Below are 23,897 nucleotides of genomic sequence, written 5' to 3' on the forward strand. Positions count from 1 at the left end.
TCATTTGGAGAAATCCAAACATTGGATCATTTGGAGAAATCCAAACATTGGATCATTTGGAGAAATCCAAACATGAACAGGCATTGTTGTTTTCATGAAAATTCAGTTAAAATTTAGAACAATTCAACAAAAGCAAGTGGCAAAATAGCAAATATGTGTGAGGAGGCAGTGTGAACTAGCAAACAGAGGAATCAGGCAAGCAAATCTAGACAGATGATGTTCACAGCTCACTTCCAACGGCTTTTTACGTTTTCACTTTGCTTGTTTCAAGAAACCAAAGTGGAACTCATTGATCTCTCAAACTAATGGGGTGAAGACTGTGCCATCGCCAATCAATACACTATGCAGGGACAGGAAGGGCCCTGCCCCTTGCTCGATAAAAGATTAGTGAATTCATATGCATTTGCATGCCTATTTATATACTTGAAGTGAAAATCAAATATTCAAAGTTCTTATTTTTCATATCTGCTTTAAGCAATTTATTTGATTAACCAGCCAAGTAGCAGTTCCTAACAAGGTCAGAGGGGTGACTGCAGGCTTTACCTGACTTAGTCCTTCCAGGTCTTTATACCATTGCATGGACGCCCTTGGCCTGTAGTAACTGTGCTGACCATCTCTGCCTGTTACCTGCTACTTTTTAAAGAACCATTCCAATGAGCACCTCTTCTGTGGAGGCTCTCTGACATTTGACAGGTGGGGATTCAGACAGCTCAGTGGCTGTGTTGAGTACTCACAGGTCTGTTTCCCTCTAAATTAGGGCAGTTGCACTGGCAACAGCACAAAATGACCATGGACTCATAACAGTCTGGCATTTAATAAAGGGGCAATGAATGTTCCCACAGTCATAGCTTCTGACTGATACAGATAGTGCAGTGGAGCCTGGTAGGAGAGAGCACAGAATTATCAGGGTGGTCTCTTGCTCTCACCGCTATTGTCTGAGTTCGATCCCCGGCCAGGGAGCTGACTCACATGGCGCAGCAGACCTCTCTTGTCACACCTGCTGTTCTCTCCAGCAATGTATTCAGTAAATCCATCTGTTCTGCTCCCCATTCTGTTTCTAGTGAATCCTCTTACCCCCAACACCCTTGGCCTAGACACCAATTCTTCTATGTATCAATAAGTAAATAAATAAATCTTAAAAAAAAATCATTAGGTATACCAGGTACACCAGACATGTATCCTTTGAAATGAGTACACTGAAATTCTGATTTACAAAAGGGTGTGCGTTAGGTACAAGACATGTTTTCTTTACAGGAATCCCTCAATAATTTGACTTGATGAAGTGTCATCTATAGATCGTACAGATCAGTAGTTAAGCAACTAAGAGCTGAGTAGTGCAAACAGGAAAGGTACCTTAAGAAATGCCTTGCATGGAAAAAACCATGAAGTTCCATTTAAATTCTGCTATCATAAGTGCTCTTACTTAAGTTGTGGTTACACAGGGCAAAATGAAAAAAAAAAATCTAAGAATCAATACACATTCAGAGTACTTAATCTATAGGATGGTTTTTACAAGTACACTATGAAAGGTGTACCAGCAGCTAGAAACATTTTATAAAAAAGAATTCTATAGGTAGTTAGAAGAACTAAGCAATGTAGCAAGAAAAAGATCATGATTTAAATACAGGTGAAACTATTCTTAGACAATTAAAAGTTTCATTTAATTCAAAGCCATGGAAAAAGAGAGCCATAAGCCATGTAGAGATTAAACTTACCCAATAGGAGACTAAATTCAAATCAAATGTTCAATGACAAAAACAGCTGACTTGTGTAGAAGCTACATAACTACATAGAGTTTTCACATGCAGTATTGTACTTGGCCGTGCCAGCCTGTGGTAGAAGGCAAACGTGTAGCCTGACTCTAATGGGGAAGGACAAGGCTCTTTAATATTTTGTCACTTACAAAAGGTGATGGATGATTAATAATATGGGCTCAATCAGATCTTTTAGTGTCAAATAACAGGCTCTTTTTGTCTTCTTTTCATTTTGAAAATAAGTAAATTTTGGACCAAAGCAATACATTAAAGATCATATCTCTTCACCATGTGCTCAGATAGAGTTTACTGCATGCTGTGAGGAGCCAGAGCAAGCTCCTTCAAAGTGAGGCGGGGGAGGCATAGGGAGACTCACACAGGGAGACATACAACTGTGTCAGAGGCTGGTCTGTATTGGGTGCTTGGCATGAGGGCTGCTATTCTGAAAGTCTTCAGCGAGGCACAGGCCCCTGAGTTGAATCTCAGGAGAGTAAAGTTTTTCCAAGCAAAGACAGGAGAGAGGGGCCTGTCACCTGGACAGAGGCCCTGAGGGAAATGCTGGGAGTCTGGGAGCTGTGAGTTCCTAGATGTAGCAGATTAGGATAGGAGAGGTGGGGTGAGGGTGGGGGTGACGAAAGCCCTTGTCTCAGATAAAACAGTTTTATCTTGACTTGAACAGGGAATTGTAATGTCAATAAGCAGCTGGATCAGGTTTGTATCCAAGAACAATTGGGAAGTAGAAATGATTGACTGGAAAGAGTTGTGATATGAAATTGCACTTCAGAACCAAAATACCAAATAGGTGATCCCAAAGTTATTCCTACCTTCTTGTCACCAAGAATAAAGATTTGAAATGATGTCTGAGGCCAAATGCAAATTTAAAGAAATACGGCCCAGTTGGATACTAGACTGTAGGGTCAGGTCAGTGTTGGGCTGATGGGGGACCCTCAAGAGGCAGTTGTGATGTTACCTTTCGTGGGCAGTCATTGAGTCACACCATAGGATGGGCTATTATGGCACATAGAGGCTATTCTTTTGACTACACTTTGTTCTTATTCTACCTGAAGTCATTTCCTTTTCATTTTGAGTTACTGTTGCCTTAAAAATAAAGGGGGGAGGGGGCGGGGGAAGCTGTTTAGAAGGACACAGTCCCAGTGTGGATTCTTTTCTTTCCTATGGCTTAAGGAATGCCAGTGTGTCTGGCACATGTCAGGAGCTTCCACTCGCCTATAAGGCATAAGCTGAGCCACTATCATACATGAAGAAGAAAAGGTTTAGAGACACTTGCTCAAATATCTATATAGTAAGTGGTACCACCTTGCAGTGGAGAGCCAGGATTTAATCCAGGTTTGTCTCTCACACCAGTGTTTTACTTCAGTTTGAATTTTTTCTTTTACTGCATCATGTTGCTCCTCTGAGAGGGTACTGTTCCCAAGGTGGGGGCTAACCAAAGCCCTGTCCCCAAATCTTGCATAGTTTTCTCCTCCTCAGCCATTTCCTTCTTGACTTGAAAGGCAGCTCCTCAGTCTTTCTCTAGGTATCTAGAGACAGCCCCACCTGGTCACTTCATGAAAGTTTATTCAGACTCCTTTGAGGGGCTTATCAGCACCTAAAGTTATTTTGTTACATGTTTCATACCTGTGACACACATGGGGACTGTAAGCTCCTTGAAGATCAAGCTCTGTATGTCTTGTCACACCGCTACACAGAGAAAAGTATCTAGCATGTAGCTGGTACTCAGTAAGTGTTGGTTGACTGACCTGCTGACTCACTGACAGCTACAAAGGGGTATTAATTCTGAGAATGAATGGTGGATTCTAGATGGGACATTTTATAGACTTCAAGAATACAGGTGATTGAAATCACCTTTCCATAGTCTCATTGCTAAGCAGCTGTTGTTTCTTTCCAAGATATTACCAGTAAAGAACAGAATAGAATGTAGGAAGCACTTACAGCTCTTTTCTGAGCCCATACTAAATTTCACTCTCATCAGTCTTCAAAGTTACATTAGAATAAGACAGAAAGGTAGCTCATTTTTCAAGCTACAATTTCCTTTAATGGTAGATCATAAATTGATTCAAATTCTAATGAGTTTCTGACAAATACTTGTGGCTAGTGAACAAGTCATGAATAAAAGCAAGTGCTGAATATTCACCAGCAAGGTTATTGGCTGTGATACTTAGGTGCCCTCTAGTGTGGGTTGGTTTTTACATCAGTTCCTTGCTGCACACATCATGTGATTAAGATCTGTGATGGATTCAGAATTAATTTTTCCAAGATTGACAATGGTCTGTCTGATCAACAGCTATGCAAGAAATGGGAACAAGGTGGTGCAGCAACTCAGAAATCAACGCTTCTACTCCGAGCTGTTATTTAGAAACATAAAATGCAATTGAGGTGACTGAGAACCAGGGGTGTGAATTTACCAGGGGTATGACAAAATGTTTTATATTATAAATTCTCAGGCATGGTTCCAAAATAGAAGATAGGAAGAAGTACAATGTGAAAAGTTGAGCTCCCACCCTGTGCCCCCTGCACCCTTCACGAGCCATCTGTATATCCTTCCACAGGCTTTTAAGCATGCCTAGCAGGTGATTTTTAAATTTATATTATTTTTATTCCTCCCCACTTTTAATACTGGATACATGTTGTGCTACATCTCTAATTTCTCTCTTAATCCTGATTAAAAGTATCCACAACTTTATGAAGAACATTCTCACTTTTTTGGTTAACAGCTCTACTGTAGTTTAAGTAACTGTATTATAGTTTATTTACATATGCCTCAAAGGATGGACATTTGGGTAGTTTCTAATCTTTGTGATTACAAAGAAGTGAATGATCCCATACAGGAGTTATTCTGCACACACCTAAATAGGACAAATCCCGAGCTATTATGAAGATTGTAAATAAGTACAATGCATAGTTCCTGCCTATAAGGGAATGTGTAACTGGTATTGGCAGAAAAGACCTGTGTACATTTCACATATAATAATTTGAAAGGAACATATTACTCTGTGTTGATGACTGTAATCAAGTAAAACAGGTATATACATCATTCTATCTGTTATATCAAGCTAATGCCTCTCCTTTTTAACAGGATAGGAATAAGATAAGGGAAATACATGCCAGGAAATGAAGAAACTTTGAGTACAATAACTAATCACCCCTTAGGCATTTGATCCTGCAGAATCTGTAGACCAGGTCAATGGCCACTTTAAGAATAACTTTGCAGCTTAAAGATTGAGCAAGACTAAAATTCTTTGAAGTTTTCCTCTTTGGCATAATAAAAATTAGGCTGTGCAATTTCTGACATTCATCTTTTCCCAATGTTGTTTAGTAAACTGAGTTATAACTACTAAGAAAAATTAGCAGTTAAGGAATTGGCAATTAGAGAATTTATAATAAATGTCTTTCCCCTTTTATTACTAGAAATATAACCATTTCTTTTGGCTTCTGTTTCTAGATCAGCTTCTATTGAGAACATATTTAAAAGTAATGAAAAAATATCATCTTAGCATGGAAGCAATTACTACCTAGAAACATTTTTCATACACATTGGACTGCTGAGTTTTATATTTTTAAATAGCAGTCAAGCAAAAATCAAAATTTCACATAAGTTTTATAAAGTAGAGAAGTGTAGTAAAACCCAAGTTGAGTAAAAATGTCAAAAATGCTTTAAACTAGCTATTAGTTTTGAAATCATAGTACACCTATTTCTTTGTTATTGGCTACAAAGACAAGGATGTGACATAATTCTTTTTAAGATTATTTTATTTATTTATGCACATAAGAATGAGGGAGTAAGCCAGAGCTGCAGGGGGGTGAAATGATTCACCAGAGACAAAGTGGGGAGCAGAACAGATGGATCTACTGAAAACACACTGTTGAGGGGAGCAGCAGGCAAGACAGGAGAGGTCTGCTGCACAGTGTGGGTCAGCTCCCTGACCAGGGATAGAACTTCTGTTGCAGTGGCTGCTGATAGTGCTGAGATTAACCCCTGTGCCACCAGGGAGCCCCTGTGACATAATTCTTTAAGACCATAAAGAGAGATGTTGAATCAAGAGAAAAATTACAAGTGTTCATCTACCTCATCTCTCTCGTATCATCAAAAAATCTCATGAGTTAGTTTAGGTTAAAGTACTTTGACCACAGACTTCCCCACCATCTGAAAGTACAGTGTTATTTGGTGTGTTTTGGCAGGTTGTTTTAGGTCTGGGAATACTCATACTATTCATTTCTATGGAACAGTTTTCAGGGTTCCCAGATTTCAAAATAACCTACTGAATGATACCAACTAGTATCATTTAGAATGATACCTAGTAGTATCACCCTACTTGTACATACCAAAGGAAACCCAGAGTACCAATTTGGATGTAGAGTGGTTCTAAAGCCTTCAGTTTAATGCAATGCCCCTTGCTTCATATTCGAAAGTGATGCCACATTAGTGGGTGATGAATTTCAAGTGGTTTCCATAAGGGGGTGGATGTATTGATCTAGATGCTTGTATCCATGAATGTAGGAGGTATACTGATGTGTTCTTTATGTGGACCCATGACAGAGAATTAAGTTTACTGACTAACTGGTATCCCCCATCTAGGATAGAATTTATCCTTCACATGATCAGAGGAGAAAGAGAGGGTACTGAGTATTCCAATTTTATAGCTGGAGAGACTAAGGATTAATTATATCACATCATTTGCACAGGATAATAAAGGACAGTGCAGTGTTGATCCATGGGAGTGGGAAACATAATAGAATCACTTGGATAATTAAAACAACTCATGTTTTGAACTCTGCCTCATTCCTACCACCCTGCATAATCTGAATTGAAAATCATTTCTGGATGTGAGTTGTTATTATTGACATGTCTTAAAACCAATGTTTTGGAGGCATTTACCAAGGTTGAAAACCAGTGCTGAAGGCAAATACCTCAAATAATCCAAACCTTAGTCCTGTAATTTGCCTCCTGGCATACACAGTTTTAAAAAATTCTATGGTTCTTTGAATGGAAACATTTTGGATATGAAATGGATTATCAGCAATCACAGTACACAGACGACTTTTATTTTGCACTTAAGAATTTGGGGATTCATTCCTTTGCTTTGTCAAAGAGGGGCAAGATCTGGGCTGGGAGGTAGTTTGCTCAACCAGCTGATTACACTGGCATCATCTCTCCAAAGGATATCCCACCATTTCAAACAAAGGCAAATTCCATTTTAGTATTTCAGGAGAGCTTTTTAAGTAGCCACTATGTACATACGTACCTGTTCGAGGTGAGTTTCCCCCCTTTTTCTGTTGTGAAGTTGGAGATAAGAGTCCATTTTAGGAGTGGGTAAACCCAAAGTCAGCTTGTTTTTTTCCACAAAATAGTGCTTGGACTTTCTTCGCCGAGGACCACGTGATCCTGGCAGGAAAACCTCATTGTGTGAACTTGAACTCTTCAAGTACCCAGAGAGGTTGCTGGACTTCTCCGGATCACTGTCACTCAGCTCTGAAAATGGCTGACTGCGGTGTGGGGCCCTCTGCTCATAGTTCGGGCTTACAAATTCACTGCCAAGTAAGGGTGTCACACTCTGAGGGCTGTTCTTCTGTTCCCCTTTCCCCCCTGAGAGATCCATTGAGGTCTCCTTGGAAGGGTAGAGTGGATCCAGAGTCAAATTTTCTGTAGAACTTTCCATAGACTCGGGTAATGCTTCTATGGTCAATAGCTGGGCCTCTTCCTTTTTATTCTTCCAGTTTGGGTCATATCGGAGGTCTGAATATTTGTCTTCTGTTGGTTGTCCGCTACCCAAAGCAGAAAAAAGATTATTTTCTTAATCGAAATAAGTATCTATAATGTCAAACCAGGGAGTCACTGAGGTTCAAGCAGTGCTATCACTTATGTTCACCATAAGTGTTTCTGCTGGTTTAGATAAAATGGACTTTACACTTCAGCTGGTGATAGATACATTAGACTATTTCTCTAGGGAGTATGTTGTCACTGTCATCTGCAACAAAATCATCTGCCTCAGTCTGCCCTCTTTTAGGGGGATGGTGGCAAGCAAGATTAATTTCAATTGAATATCTACAGTTTTAACCTCCTCAGTGATTTTACTTTTCACTTTGCCTTTGTGGTGCTTAAAATACTGCACTACAGAATGATGCCATTTCTTAGAATCAGGTGGTAGCTGCATGAAGGACTCTTGGTTGACATTTATTTGGCTGTCAGGTAGAAAACCCAAAAGTCAGCATGCATTTTAAGCTGTAGGACAGCCCTGGTCAAGTAAAAAGTGAAGCATGAGGGTCCTGCCAGAGGAAATGAATGAGGCTATAATCAGTGTATATGGCCCCAAATAAAATCCTCTTTTTTCCCAGGATGATCTCAATTGTAAAGCACCTCCTAGCCTTAACCAAAAATGGAAAAAAAAAAAAAAAGCTGGTAATACGGCATATTTAATGGCCCCTTTGATCTTCAAAAGCTAAATGGGAGAGATTTTCCTTCCTTGAGTACAGTAGATGCAATCCTCTAATCAAAAAGAAAATGTAAATCACCTAGGCTTTTTATGCTATTTGATATTCCCGTTTACTGCGGACATAATTTTATGCTGGGTAAACAAACTAATGGTGCCCCTAACGTTAATTTACTCTTCTTAATGTGGACCTAGACTTCTTTGATTTGAGGGAAAGCAAGCACTGGAGCAAACAGCCAAAACCCCCACGCCTTGCTCGATTGTCATTTTTGAATTTTTAGTTCTTATATTAAGATGGACAACTTCTTGGAATAGGCTGTTCTTTCTTTTCCACCCAGGAAAGAGAAATAATAATATTATCCAGAAAAATGCCTGGAGATGGTAACACTTGCCAGGAAAGGGTGTGTGGGGCTGTTCGTCTCACCACCCCCCTTCCTTCCTACACACACTCCAGGGAACCTGCTCCTGGCCATTGAGGGGTGCACTTTCTCCCATGCGATTCCACACCACGGGAACTCGCGCACTTTCTGTCTTTCCCTGGCTCTGAGGGCTACCAGGCATGGCTGGGACATGGAATGACCCAACATGGTGCAGTCTGGATTTGGGGCTGCGACAGACCTGGCCCAGGGTCTGGCTTTGTCACTACCTATCTGTGCATCCGCTGGTAAATCCTGTCATCTCTGAGTCAGTTTCGCTTATGGATGAGTAGGGATAAATCTTACTGTTTACATCTGGGAATTGCATAAGGACCCAAACAAGACTCTTGAAGCTCTTACTTGCACCTGTTTCCCTTTGGTAATCTGGCCGCCCCACCTAGTGAACGCAGGGCAGCAGGTTAACCCTTCCATCCCTAACCTCTGCCTCTACCCTTCCCCTGCGCAATGGGCAGAGCAGTCAAGGAGTGTTTTTCTTAAAATGTGACTTGGCCTCTCAAATTACTGCAGTCAGCGCCAATCTAGCACTAGATTCATATATTTTAAAATGATGTCAATTGGTGGTGGGGATTTTACAGGGATTACACCTGAGAGGAAGGGATTACACCTGAGAGGAGAAAGCACACATTGCACAGGAATGGACAATGATGTAAAATCTAAAAACAACAAAAATCAATGTCAGTAAATTAGAATCAAAATGTAGAGGAGAGCTTCTTGCATTGGGCCAAATTGGTGAATAACTTTAGGGCTTATTTGGTACTGACTCAACTGTAAGCTTCAATTGCAGTTGCTTAGGTGGGAAGAAAAATATTAGAAGTACCTCAATTATATCTTTGCTAAATTTTTTATTTTTTTTAAAGAAATTTTAATGGGAAATAGGTATTTTGCTATATCTATAATACGCTAAATAGGAAAAAATACATTTAACTTTCTCATTTGCTTACTCACTGATTTTTCAGGTATTTATTGAGCACTTATAAGTCAGGGACATAGAGTGGGGACTTGCAGCCTCAAGGGGCATACAGACAAGAACATAAGCAATTTAATGTTGGGATGCTGAGTATCCAGGTGGGAATATAGGAACAGCTAATCTTGGGGATGCAGGAAAAGCTTTCTGAAGATGTGGTTTAGCTGAGACCAACGGACAGAAGGGATATGCCAGGCTGGGGAAACAGAAAACATGATGGAAGGGAGGCGAACACAAGGCTTCAAAGACCAAGTTTGGAATGGATAAAATGAGGGCAGGAGGAGGGAAAGTTGAGCTAGGCTTAGGCAGAGGTGAGATTGTGAAGGGCTCAGTAAACTCTGGGGGAGTTTGGCTTGAGAGTTTGCATTTAATTTAATTCACAAGTGAAGACTCCAGTAAGAACATACATACTTCTGAATAGCCAGGGTGATATTTTCAGTGAGGATTATTTACAGAGGCTGCAGGGTAAGTTTTAGAGCAGGCAGTCTTCTCTGCACTAGCACAGAGGTTGGTGATCTTCAAGGTGACACTCTGTCACATTGAGGATCACTGTTCTGCCATGTAGTCACGGTGGGATGTAAAGCGCTGACTTTGGGACTCCACCTGCTTGCCGGTGGAAGTGTACTGTGAACCTCTAGTTTTCCCCTTAGAGCAACCCTATGAGGGAGGTACTCATGTTCTACCCATTTAATGGATGATGAACTGAGACTTAAAGTGCCCATGTCATTTTCCCCAAGGTGGTAGCACTAACAAGTGGCCATCAGAAGGTCTGCCCTGGTCCTGGCTCTGGTCTTGACATGGCCCTGTATCCCGTCCAGCAATTCCTGTGGAGATAGTTCTGAAGCAAGGGCTGTTGAAGGCCTGCCTCATGTGAGTTAGTAAATCTGTCCATCCGTCAGATAGATGGTCAGCCAGCACTGGGTAGCTCCCCAGGGACTGAGACTGAAACTGGAAAGGTGAATAAAACAGAAGCAGGTGCAGGTGGACGGAGCTTGCCTGCTCATGAAGAAGAATTTATGCACCTCCTGTAATGACCACTTTATGGACCTGATGCATAAAGAAATGCAGGATGTAATGGGTATTTAAAACAGGAAAACTATTATCGCTGAAAATGTCAATCTTTTATTTCCAGATGCAGTTGCTAGGTGATAGCGTAACTCCCAACTCTATTGTTTCATGCAATGCACTCACATAGGAAACAATAACTAAGGAATAGCCACTATTCTAAAAAAGCAGATAGCGTTCGGTGATTGAAGGAAGAGGCTTCCTTCCTTTCAGTGTCTTCCCTGACTGCTGCTGGTTATACTGGCTCATCATACTGAACCCACACCCACTGATGACAGTAAAATGCCTATTATCTTGATCAGACACCCCCTGTGCTCCGTCTCTCTGAGTAACTAGATGGAGTGTTTTGCTTCAGGGAAATGGCACAGCAGAGCGTGTCAGGGGCAGGGTTTTAGATCCAGATGGTCTACACTCAGTTCCTGGTGCCCTTAGTCACTGTGGGAGTGTGGGCAAGTGATAGATCTTCTCTATTAGCTCAGCTTGCTCATCCATAAAATGGATCTAATAATGTTGAGCAGATAAAGCAAGTGAATATATATAAATGCTTAGAACCATGGCTTGCTCCAGAGTGAGGGTCCAAAATGGACTCTCTCACTGGTCTTCATGCGTTGTGTGTTATGATCGCTGGCTGTTGTGATTGTGTATTGTGCTTCCTGCTGACGGTCTCAAGGGATCCTTTCCTCTCCGGGGCTTAACTTATTTCCATGGCACAACCTTGTTTTGTGATGCACTAAGTGGCACCTTGGCAACCTGAGGGAATTAACATGTATCTTAAAAAATCCAGTATTGTGTCATGATGTGGTCAGTGTGGAGAATCTGTTTGAACTACAATTTAGGAAATAGGATTAAGGGGGGCTGTGTTTCTGCATGATGACATATCTTTAAGGACTGCTGTAAGATGATGCGAATGATAAAACTGGGAAAGTAAAAATTACTGCAGACTGTCAGAAAGGGCTGTGATTTCTAACCTCCACAGATTTCCATTCTTAAGTGTCCACAGGCGGAGTATCACATGCTACAGAAAAGACAAGTGTTCTAAAGGGAACATAGAAAATAGAGCATTTTGAAATATATCGGGTAAAATGAATTGCTCTGGCTAAGAAAGGTGTTTTTGAGCCAGTAGTTGAAGAAAAAAATCAACATATAATGCAAGATTACAATCTGGAAATATAGAGTTTAAATTATGCTGCACTACTTATACCTGCGATGACTCTTTAAGTCCCCCCTTCCTCGATGGAAACCCTATGCTGAAACAAATGGGAGGTGATGTTTTGCAAATCATGAGCATTAACAGGCGGTAATACTTCGCAGGAACAAATGTAATGGCTGAACTAGGACATGCTACTAACGGAGCCCATTGTATCGAGCTGTGCGCTAAGAAGCTCCGTGGGCTTGTGCGGTCCAGGTCAACACGTAGGGACAAAACACATAGCCATCATCTGCACACCAAATCTGCACCTCTTTTCCTCCCCATCTGATAGAAAGGTTACACAGACAATGAGCACACAGTCTTTTGTTACTGTTCAGACAACAGATGCCTGGTCTCCTCTTCAGATACCTGGGTTAGAAATGGATGCAGAGAGGAAGAGGAGCGAGAGGATGGATTCATGTGCAGGCACTATGGTATTTGTTGGCTTTAATGGACCCTTGTTGAGTACTTACTGTGACAACTTCAAACAAAATAAAATCAAATCTCCATTTAATGAAGAACCTCATATTCAGTATACTATTCAATCAAAAAATTACTAAAATTAGAGCATGTTTCCAGTACAATTAACATCCTTTGCACTCATAATAAAATATTCAATAACTGGCCATTTTGCTTGTTGAGGAGGTGAATAAAAGCATTGCTATTAATCATTTAGCTGTTATTTATTTGCCACTTTATTTTAAGTAGGCTGTTAAATTGAAACTGCACATGTTATTATTGATTTAGGTTTAAATTAATCCTTTTAAACAGAACAATTATTCCCAATTTATATGCCATTAAATCTTTTATGCTTATGAACAGCAAATTCAATTTCTGTTTAAGTGTAAAGTTTTTAATGCTTCTTTAAGAAACTATAAAACTGACAATTGTTTCCAAGGATTTCTGAATTCTATGCTCATCTTTATCCTTTTATCAAAGGCTTTTAGTAAATAAAATGAAATAAATCCAAAGGATTAAAAAATCACTTTTGCAAGTATGACATAAAATGGTTCCACAAATATATTGAAGTGCTTTGGAGAGGTTATATAGAACCCAGGAAATTTCATTTAATGTAAGTAGTTATTCTAAAATATTTCATATGCACATTTATGTAAAAAGAGTATTTGCATAGAAAAAAATGGTGGTTTAATGAACTGAAGGCCAAAGACTCTCTACAGAAACACACTTCAGGGGCTGAATTCTTATCTATTGAATTTAGTTTACAGCAATTACATAATTTGGATGATTCCAACCAAATTTTTTTGACAACAAATTTATGGTTACAAAATAACAATATTTGCCCCAGTTTCTTATTAATACTGAGCAATCAATGAATTAAATAATTTTTCTAAGGAGGGCATGCTAGGAATTGCAATGTAAACTTCTGGTACCTCTTATTAAGGTTATTTTAAGTGAAATTATTTTAAGGAGAATGATGTTTGACAGAGTACTTTGAAACATTATTCCTCTCTTTCAGTGAAGTTTTGCAATGCTCAAGCTTACAATTTCTGTGGAAGGCTTAGGTGTTCTTTTCCTTCCCTAGAAACAATGACTAAGACAGAGACCCAGATTCATAATTTCCAGGTGATTTCTCTTAGCCAGTATTTTAAATACTGTATTTTAAATGCCAGACATTAACAGCACTAGACATGCTAGGCAGCTTTATGTCATGGGGAAACAACCATCACACCTTAACACCTAGTCAAAATTTTGCCACTGGGCAGCTGTATGAATTTGAGGGATGCTTTTCACTCTAGACCTGGGATTTCTCTTGAACTTTAGAAGCTCTAAGAATAAGTTACTCTATTAGTTGGGCTGGGTCTAGTATATGAAACAAAGCATTTAAATTCAATGCATTCAAAAATTACAGCCATCAAGTCTTTCTGTTTTCAGACTTATCGAGAAATGGAAATAAATGAATACAGTAAAGGTCATGCATTAAAAAATCCTTTTAGTAACTTGGTTACAATCTTCTTAGTCCTCTTGATAAACTCACAGGATTGTGGGTGATATAAATTTAAATTACATTTGTATGGTTTTGAATTCATTATTTATTTACTTATTTTAATGCCATAAAGCATCCCAGATTTGAAATAAGCCAGGAAGAAACTAGTGGTCGTCTCTGAGGGCAATAAGTCCCTGGAGTCAGGTGGCTTTAGCATTTCTGGCGGGGATTCTGCTTTTAATAGACACAATTCATGCCCATGCACATGCTTTACTTCCTCCTCTGGCTGCTCATCTGTTACGGTGGCATCATGCCTGTTCTGAGGAATACTCCAGGGCTTAACTACAGCATAGTTGGTGAGAAAATGAATCAACATAAACCAGAAATGACTAACATGACAAAAACTCATCTTCTCAGAAATGACTAACATGACAAAAACTCATCTTCCATGTGATTAAAAGTAACTAAAATACTAGTAGCTGTTCCCCAAATAGTATTTGAGCCCCCTTTTATAGCTATGTAGAATGATATATTTGTAGAGGTTGGCCAACCAATAGCTTTCAACTGAAAAATCTAATAATGTCAATAGAAATCAATGTGGATGAATAGAAATAGAAATTGATAGAAATGAAAATTGACCTCTGGAAGCTCTCAGAATGTTCTTCACACTACTAGAAGATTTACTCTCCCTAACAGTGCCAAAAAAAAAAAAATTCCTATGTGAGAAAGCAGTGTATCCTCAGCTTAAATATTTCTAATGTGTTCTAGAAAATAGTCTGGGAAATTTAAAATGCTGAAAATGTGGCGTTTTAGTCTTAACTAAGTCTCTCTTTACCCATTATCTGTTCTGGTTATCCAGGACTACTCTCTTAAAGTCCTAGAAACCACCACTTACTATACCTGATTTTTGGAATACTAATAGAAATCCTATCAACAGAAGTATTTGAGATGAAAAAAAAGTATACCACAACACAAAAATTAAGATTATTATGGGTCCCTTTCCTCCTTTCAAATAACTGGAAATACTCAAGTTAACTTGTAACCCTTCACTGTGTTTACTCCTACCCAGTAATTTTGGGCAAAAGGTAGTTTATCATACAGAATATGGAAAGTTGACAGCTCCCATTGTCAACCTCAGTGAAGAAAAACATTTCTATTTGCCCCGAGAGGTGCTGAGGAACATAGGCACCTATGACCTACTGTCCAAAGGAAGAGGCAGTCATTGTTGATTTATCACGAGGACACAAGATACATTATTCTCTAACATTTTGTATTACTTTACTAAAATTTATAATTTTGTATGCATATTTGCCATGACTTCAGTTTGGTTCTTTAGAAGCTGTTATAGCTTTAATTTTTGCTAATTAGTGAAACTGAATACTTGATTAATCACATCAGCCTTTGCTAATCTGGCTAGATACTTGTAATTAGAGGCTTTGAAGTTAGAAGAGCGTTCATTCAGTCCGATCTCTGGCTCTCCCCAGAGGAACTACACACACCTACACAACTCCCAGAGTCTTGCCTTCCTTAGCCACAATGGGGATAATAATGCTGACCTAAGAGGCTCTTGTAAGGATGCATGAGGTAGTAGATATAAAGCAAATCGTTCTACAAATGGTAGCTAATTATATGTAAGTATTCTTGTAAACAAGACCTTATTAAGCACATATACTAAGTACTATACCACTGTGCTCTGATTTCTTTATTATTTTTAATGTCTAAGGTTTCAGAAGGCCCTAACTCTGAAGAGGTTATTTCTGATGCTCTAGGAATTACATTGATCTCTTTCTTCTTGAGCGATGAGTGTCAGAAGGCTAGTTCTGGAGTGGGGTTTAAGGATTATCACATGAAGATCCACTCTCCACTCTTGACTCATTCACTGCAGTCAATGCTGCTCCAATTTCCATTAAGTAAAAGGTTTTCTCTAATCCATATACATTGAACTATGGCTTGACTTTGGTGAGCTACAAGGGAGTAATTGCTTCGAGGAGGTTCTGGGAACATCAAAACACAAGAGCTGGACTCAAGTGATTTGTCAGGCAGCTTTTAAAATAGTTGATATAAAAGCAAGAAGAAAGAGATTTTCCTTGATTTTAAGATGAAGCTTTGACTAATTTTTTTTGAACTACAATTCCCAGAATGCCATCTACCTTACAGAAATGAAAGCTACTTGAATTTCATATTGAGAGCCTGAGATCAATTAGTCTCTTTTAGGGACTCTTTTAAGGTTCATAAACGACTCAGATCCAAACAACCAGGCACCCAGAAAAGGTTTCTGAGACTAAAGTGAGACAGAGAAAGGAGCCAATAGCCAACCTCACCCGAATAATGTGGAGGTGTTATTTGGCTTCAACATTTCAGTTCCAGTTGCCTATGTGTAAGAACTGTTCTCCTAATCTTCCATGTATGAGCCACTATATAACCACACAGCTGCTAGGTCTGTCTCCTAATCTGACCCTGGGGTTATAATCTATCATTAAAATCTTCAAGGCAAATCACTCTTTGGAATTATTGAAGGATCTCTGAATCTATCAGATTAAGATCCTAACCATTATGTTGAGCTTTATAAGTATTACTCTTTATTTTGACATAGTTGAGTAACATTTACATTATCCTTGGGTAAAGAACAGGGTTAGCACCAGGTCCCTGAGCACCAGTTTGAAAGGAAAAACTTGACATTGGGGAAATGTGGTCACTTAATGGATTCTGGCTTTGGTTTTTTATTTTTATTTTTTTTTCATCTTAAAAGTACATACAAAAGTCTTTCCTTTCTGGTGCCCCCTTTTCTGTAAATGAAACCACAACCACTTATTACTTCGGAGACCGAGTCTCTTAGATTAGAGCTATGATAAAAACATGGTTTAGGGCACAGAGCCTGAGTTTTCTGTTCCATCACCCACTAGATGTAATAAATGGTATGTTATAAACACTTTAAGCCTCCCTTGCCACTTTTTAAATTCAGATTATTGCAGTGTCTGCATGCCAGGCTGCCATATGGTAAAATGAGATAATGCATGGCGAATGTTTAGCCAGCAATGGGTGCATGGTAAGCATTCTATAAGTGCAGCTAATCTTAGTGGAATGTTAAAGCAATCTTTGGCATCTCCTGTTCCTTTGGAGGTCATATCCAGGATGTCAACAAGTTCTGACAGTTCTTCTACCTATTTCCCATCCCCCATACCTCTGTCTTATCATCTGTTTGTCTGTCTACCTACCTATCAATTTGTATCCACTAATTAAAAAAATCACCTTGGAGGAAATGCATAAAGGTTTGCTAAGTACATTCACCTAAGAGTACTAGAGTACTGACTATTTCTGAGGAGGAAGGCAGAGGAGTGGGTTCGAGAAGGGGAGGCTTTTGCCTTTACAAAAACATATCAGAAACAAGTACAGCAGCAAGGGTTAATATCATATTTGCCTCTGTACTTTTTGGTAGCTTTGAATTTTAAAATTTTAGCTTAGAATAAAAAGATCAACAAAAGCAACTAACATCCTCTCATAGTTCTGTGGTATTAGGTAAGTTACTTGCCTGTTGGCCTCATCTTCTTTGTCCATAAAATGGGAACTTCAGTGCTTGGTGCAAAATTACAATGAAGAATTAACTGAATTACAGACATAAAGTTCTCACTGTAATCATTAGCATCTGGTAGTTTCTTTGTCTCCTATATTGGCCTGTTAATTCAAAATGCATCAGCTTGCAGAGTAATCCTCTTGCACTCTGCTGCCTCTCATGGCTGCTCCAGGAACCTGCATTCTTTTTCCCTGGCATATCCAACCCAGTCCAGGCTGGCCTGGCTGGAGGCTGAAGCTCTTGGGCCCCCAGCACTACAGGTGCCCCTTGGTGACAGCACTTGTCACTTCTACTGTGTGTACACTGAGGTCCTCCAAGAAACCTCGGTGGTTGATTCAACTTGATATTCTCAGTGAAGAAAAGGAGAGCAAGAACAAAGGAAAGGACTGGGTCAACTCCTGGCTCCCACACCAGCCCTGATGTGACTATCGTCCTAGTAGGGCAAGTCATTTGAGTTGTGGATCCTGTGTCCTTCACTGGGCTGAGCTTCACAGTATCCCCCACAATCCTGTTCTTACTCAGAACAGTTCTGTTCAACATGCAGGGCTCTCAGTGGACAGGGCACTTCAATTCTGTTCCTTTTTCCCCAATCAAACCCTGTCTCCAAAACCCTGCCTGCCCAAGTTCTAAACCTTTCTATAAACTTTCCTCAATATATTTACTTCTGATTGAAAAAAGAAATCTTAACACACATATTACTTATAAAGCTAGTCACTGTTGAAAGCAATTTATGCCTGCTAATTTAGCCTCACAATAACTCTGAGGTAACTGCTACCATTATCCCATTTTTACTGATGTGGAAATAGAGGAACAGAGGAATCAAATGACCTTCACCAAGGTCATTCAGCTAGTGGCAATATTGGAACTCAGATGATCTGCTTCAGACTCAATGTAATTCCCTCTTATAATAAGCCTTGCATTTTCTTAAGTTTTATGATACTCATACTTAACATAAAAATATCCTTTAAAAGTATATAATTTTGTGAGGTTTAATATAGTCATAGCATTTTATAATTATCACCTAACAAATTCAGAACATTTTCATCACCCCCAAAGGAAAACCATTAGTAGTCAGTCTCCCTACTTCCAACTGCTGGCACCAATAATCTGTACTTTCTCTCTGTGGAACTAGTAGTTCTGGACTTTTCATAGAAATGGCATCATGGGACATGTGGTCTTTTGCTGCTGGCTTCTTTTAGTTAGCATCATGTTTTCAAGCTTCATCCATGTGGAAGCATGTTTTGGTTCTTCATTCCCTTTTTGACAAGTATTATTACATTGTATGGCTATATCACATTTTGCCTTCCATTCATCTGTTGATGAACATTTAGGTTGTTTCCAATTTTTTTTTATAATACCATGAACATTTGAGTTCAAGTTTTTGTATGTATATATTCAATTTTTTCAGGTCTAAAATCCTTTCTTAATCAATAGCTTTTCATTTCTTCCATAATTATATTCTCATTAAAACTGATTAATTTATATTCTCTTATATTTTCTGGTCAGGAGCATAACGTTAACACCCCATAAATACAAATGAGTGGAAATTAAATCTCCATGTAAATACAGAAGCCCAGGGAGGTAGCTCTGGAAGGATTCTGTTCTCAGAATATACTTTACATACACTCATAGCAATTTTGTGAGATACTCAAATTAGGTCACCTGACAGGTGAGAAAAAGTGAGCTGTAAGACTTTCATGACCTACTGCAAATCATACACTAAACAGCAGTGCCTGGACCAAATCAAGACCACTTACTCCAAGTTGTAGGGCTCAGATTTCTCCAAGGTCAGGTCAGAATAGTAAAATTATCTTGGGATATGGAGAGGAAATAAGGGTAAAACATGCAAACATTCTTATTAATACCCATTGTTGTCTTTTGTATTTTTTAAAATAAAACAAATGAATGAGGCAAAAAGCTTGGCTCCAAGCTGGCGCCTCACGAGATGCTCGGTATGAGAATCACTTGGGACCATACCAGTCAAGACATTCTAGAACTCAACTACCATCTTGCACAAACCAAGTCCTCACCTGATATTTGCGCCCTTGTCCTGGATGTGGGGATTGTCCTTGCTGGCCCTCTGCGCAGCTTTTCTGCTTGCCTCCTCTTCTGTCTCACTCAGACTTTCCTGGACAAGGCTCTCCTCCTCTAAGCTGTCAGCTTCCATGTCCTTGTTCTGAATCCGACCTTCCAGTCTGGACCGGGGTTTCATCCCTTGAGTGACACTTTCTGAATCAGATTCCAAGGAGTCTTTTGAAATCACTTGCAAGTCTTCTTTATTAGAAGGTGGTTCTGTCGACTTGACCTTTAAGTTGCTATGATGGACAGGAGATTGAATAGAGAACTTGGGGACTAATTTACTATGACTCATCTTGAAAAAACATAAAAGTTAGCTGTCGTCTTCCTGTTGACAGGAGCAGTTGGCTGAATATTTACAGTCGTGGCTCATGAAAGCATTACCTAAGAAAATTACATCTATGTTATATTGGGATTACAGAAATAGTTTTGACGTCAATGTTAATCAAAGTTTTAAATGCATAAGAAAACCTTGTTATATTTTCTGAAGGCTTTTGTGTGTGCCCTTTTTGTGTGTGTGTGAGAGACGCAAGTCTACTGGAAAAACAACTGTGTTTTTCTCGCTTCAGAAACACAGCGGATGTAGAGCTCATAACCTGCCTGAGTAATCAAATGCAGCATTATTGAGGCAATCAAATGCCTGCTTGGAAACATTCCTTTTTCTAGCTTCCAAAGGACTGTGACAGACAAGCGTGGACAAAGCCAAATGGTTAATTATGGACAGCAATTATTTCAGTGGTCTTATTTCAAACACCCAGGGCACCGATAAAACTATGCCATATTCAGCAGTACTCATGAAGAGAGTGGCAGGGTCAGGGTTTAGCTCTGGAAAGGAAAAGATGGGGTGGACGGGGAAGTACAGTCTCCATAGTTGGAACTGTAGAGAGGGAAGCTGTTTCATTCCTAGGTCTGGCTTCATCATTTGGAAGACTTCTCAATACCTGGGTTGCTAGAGAGAAATGTACAATTTAGGTGGACATTACATGGAGATGGAGCTCTGCTCAGTATTGAAAAAATAACAAATCATAATGGTTAAGACTGTTCAACAAAAGCTTTGGTGGCTTTGTGAATCCTGTCACTGAGTGCTTCATAGCAGAGGCTGGATGTCCATCTACCTGAAAGGGATGGTGTCCTGGGAAATGTTGGGGGTGGTGAGAGACATGCCAGAATAATAGCTAGGGTTCCTTCTAACTCACTTCAGAGTGATTCCAAGTGAGCTGTCTCCGACTCAAAGAGCTGTGATAAAGACCCATGAGATGGTTTATGGAAAGGGGGCTTTGAGTTCATATAGGATTGAAAGGAGATGATGTTATTGGATTGTGTTTCCTTTCATCTCTACCTAGTGTTTCTATTTTGTTCTGTCTTTATCTCACTGCCTTTATGCCACTTTTTTCTGTGGGTCAGATAAGAGAAACCTTTACCTTCAGAGATTACTGTAAGATTTGTCTTAATGGGTTGCTCTTGTTCTTTTGACAAATCCTAACTTTAATTGAGTAACACTACCTTATTCTTTCTCCTAATAATGTTGACCTTGTTGTTTCCAAGGAACATCATCAACTCCTTGGAGGAAAGCACCTTAACAAACAAGACAGACAAAAGGTAGCATTCATACTTAAATACACATGCAGTGGATTTCTTTTTTTTTGTTTTTTTTTTTATTTCCTTTTAATTTCCCCCCCTGTTGGTAGACTGAGGACATAAATATATACATATAGAAATATATACACAATTCTCTAACCATACAGAGGCTAGCTTGCTATTTGAAACTAATTACTACATTCTACTGTATTATTTTATAGTATTATTTCCTGTATTATTGATAAATTAGCTGCAGCTTTTGAGGGGGGTTTTGGAAAGCAGTACAGCTATCAGTTCATACTTGAACTGAAACCTTCTGGAAATATTTGTTATTATTGTAAGAGTTCAAGTCACTGTGTTAAGAAAAATAACCTTAATCATTTCAATTTGGAACTGCTCTTTCATGAAATAATTAGATTCCTTCTATTTATCTTCTTTTCTTGAATGAACTACATTAGGGTTTTTTGGAGTTAACAACAGCCACAAAGCCAGTGCTGATAGAGTAAGCTAATAATTGTTAACAGAGAAATGATGTTTGGGGAGAGTATGAAGAAAACAAAGCCAAATACCATGAAGACTGGGCCTTCTGGCGAGGCCTGATCTCATAAAAGCATAAAGAAGAAAAAAGCTGATAGTTTGGTTAAATGAGAAAGTGGGGGTTGGAGTATGGCTCCCTCGTGGGACAAGTTTTTCACGAAATTTCTGACAGACCTGAGTATACGTGACAGACTGACCTCTACCCAGAGTACCTTATCTAGGCAACTATCACATGGCCAATTCTCTGGGGTCTCCTTACTGCCTAGGGTCTGGTTCCCTAGTGCTGGGAGAAGCTGGTTTCTTTCCTTTCCGTGGAAAGGAGCCCCGCTACTGCTAATCCCTCACTGAGGTGAAAGGTAGAGAAAAAGTTGCCCTTTGAAACAGGCCGTCCTAAGGGACCTTCGGCTTGTTTTCTCCCTTTCCCTTTTATCCGTGATGGACAAATTCAGCAGTTGAGCCCTTTAAAGTGCCGGACGTGAGGTGTCCCGTGTGCCCGGTCCCCTGGACCAGTACTGATAAACCAGAGCTGCTCTGGAAGTCCAGTGCCAAAGGCTTTCCTGAACTTGGTCACCCAGTCCGTGCCCCTTCGGCTGCCCCTCCAGCCCCACCCCAAATGCTGACAGGGTAGGCCCTTGAGCTCTTTCCAGTCCTGATTTGGTTTCCCATGGAGCTTTGCTGCTCAGTCCCCTGACCCTGTCCTCAAACCCTTCCCGTTTCCCTCCCTGGACACGTCCCCCACCCCGTTCCAGAAGCAACCGCCTGTCACCTGCCGGGTGCTCCTCGGGCCTGCGACCCCCACAGCCCCGCATCCTCCCTCGCAGCTGCCAGGGCTCCAGCCGGGCCACCTCCCAGGCCCCGCCCGCCGCTGCCCTGGAGACGCAGCCAACAGAGTCCGCACGCTCTGGGAGGGCGGAGCTGGTCAAGGCTACCGCGGCGGGTGACACCACCTGCTGGAGCGGAGGGCGGAGGGTTGTGATGGTGGCTTGGGGCAGAGACCCCGGGATCCCCAGGCAGCTCGGCGGTTGCTTTCAGGCCACGCAGACTTTCCAAAGTTGGAAAGCTAAAAAAGGCAGACCTCTAAGTGGGTGGAGATGTTTGCAACCGATACTGCTAGGATACGAGAGAACTACTAGGGAAGGCCAAGAATTCAATGAAAGGATACATTGAAGAGGAAATCTCACAGCAGAAATCCAAATTGCCAATAAATACTAGTTGTTGATTAAAAATGCCCAATTAATTACAAATCAGAAGAACGCACATTAAAACCTCATTCTCTATCCCTCCACCCTCACCAGAGGAGCAAACATGAAAATACCTAGGCATACTGGGTGTTGGGAAGGATGGAGAGTGAATAACCTCATTCACTGCAGATGAGTGTGAGAGACACAAGCCCTTTGGAAAATGGTTTGTGTTCACCGGGACAGGTAGACCTGTGATCCAGCAATTCCACTTTGAAGTGTTCACCCTGAAACAGTGGGCACTTATTTGTACCCAAACTGAAATACCTGCCGTGTGCAATCATAATAGAGGGGTTAATTAAACGGTGGTATTCTGTATAATTATATTGTACTGTGACTACTGAAACAGCTTTGATATAATAGTGAAAATGAATGAAATCCTGCGGCATACTTGCGTCTTCAAAAATACAGTATTGGTGGACAAAACCCCAGAAAAATGTACATTACATGTTTTGTATGTTGTTATTAAAAACAGACAAAATTAAGCTGATTGTGTTTGTGGGGTGGGGAGAAGCAAAATAGTAATTCCCATAGAGTGAGAATCCTGCTCAGCTCTGGCAGGCAAGATGGAGGTTCCGGGAGAGTGCTTTTGAGACTGTATTTTCTGACTTCTAGTGCTGGTTACATAGATACTTAGTTTTTAATAATTCATTAAGCAATATTCATGTAGCATGTGTAGACTATTTTGCTATAATAAAGGCTCCAAAAGAAAGGCAGTGCTGGGAATTACATTCACATTAAAATAGCACTAAGACCCCAAGTGGACTTGCCTGACTATCTTGAGCAAGGCAAGGATGCTTCAGTATTGTGCCTCACAATGACTAGAAGCACAGAGAACTGGAAAATGTCTTTACTGTTCATTTTACCATTTTCTGCTTTTTATTAGTTACATTTTTTAAAAGATTTATTTATTTATACATACAGAATTGGGGTGCAGGGGCTGAGAGGCTTCATCAGAGACAGAGTGGGGAGCAGAACAGGCAGATGTTCTGAAATTCACTGCTGAGGGGAGCAGTGGGTGGGTAAGGAGAGGTCTGCAACACCATGTGGGTCACCTCCCTGGCAGGGGATCAAACTTGTTCTGTAGTAGCTGG

The 23,897-nt window shown here is 40.1% G+C and overlaps 1 protein-coding gene across 1 annotated transcript in view; it reads right to left on the reverse strand.

Annotated features, from left to right (window-relative positions):
* Positions 1-19,830, reverse strand: part of LOC101635617 (chromosome unknown open reading frame, human C11orf63) — a 45,885-nt gene extending 26,055 nt beyond the window's left edge. Inside the window, exons 1-2 of the mRNA XM_004689162.2 lie at positions 19,405-19,830; positions 7,019-7,538 (exon numbers count right to left, since the gene is read on the reverse strand). Of these exons, the coding sequence (XP_004689219.1) occupies positions 7,019-7,538; positions 19,405-19,745 (861 nt within the window). The 5' untranslated portion in view covers positions 19,746-19,830. The remainder of the gene's footprint in view (positions 1-7,018; positions 7,539-19,404) is intronic.
* Between the last annotated feature and the right edge of the window lie 4,067 nt (positions 19,831-23,897).

This window comes from Condylura cristata, unplaced genomic scaffold, assembly GCF_000260355.1.
Source record: "Condylura cristata isolate star-nosed mole 26May11 unplaced genomic scaffold, ConCri1.0 scaffold00025, whole genome shotgun sequence".
In the NCBI taxonomy this organism is placed as follows: Eukaryota; Metazoa; Chordata; class Mammalia; order Eulipotyphla; family Talpidae; genus Condylura; species Condylura cristata.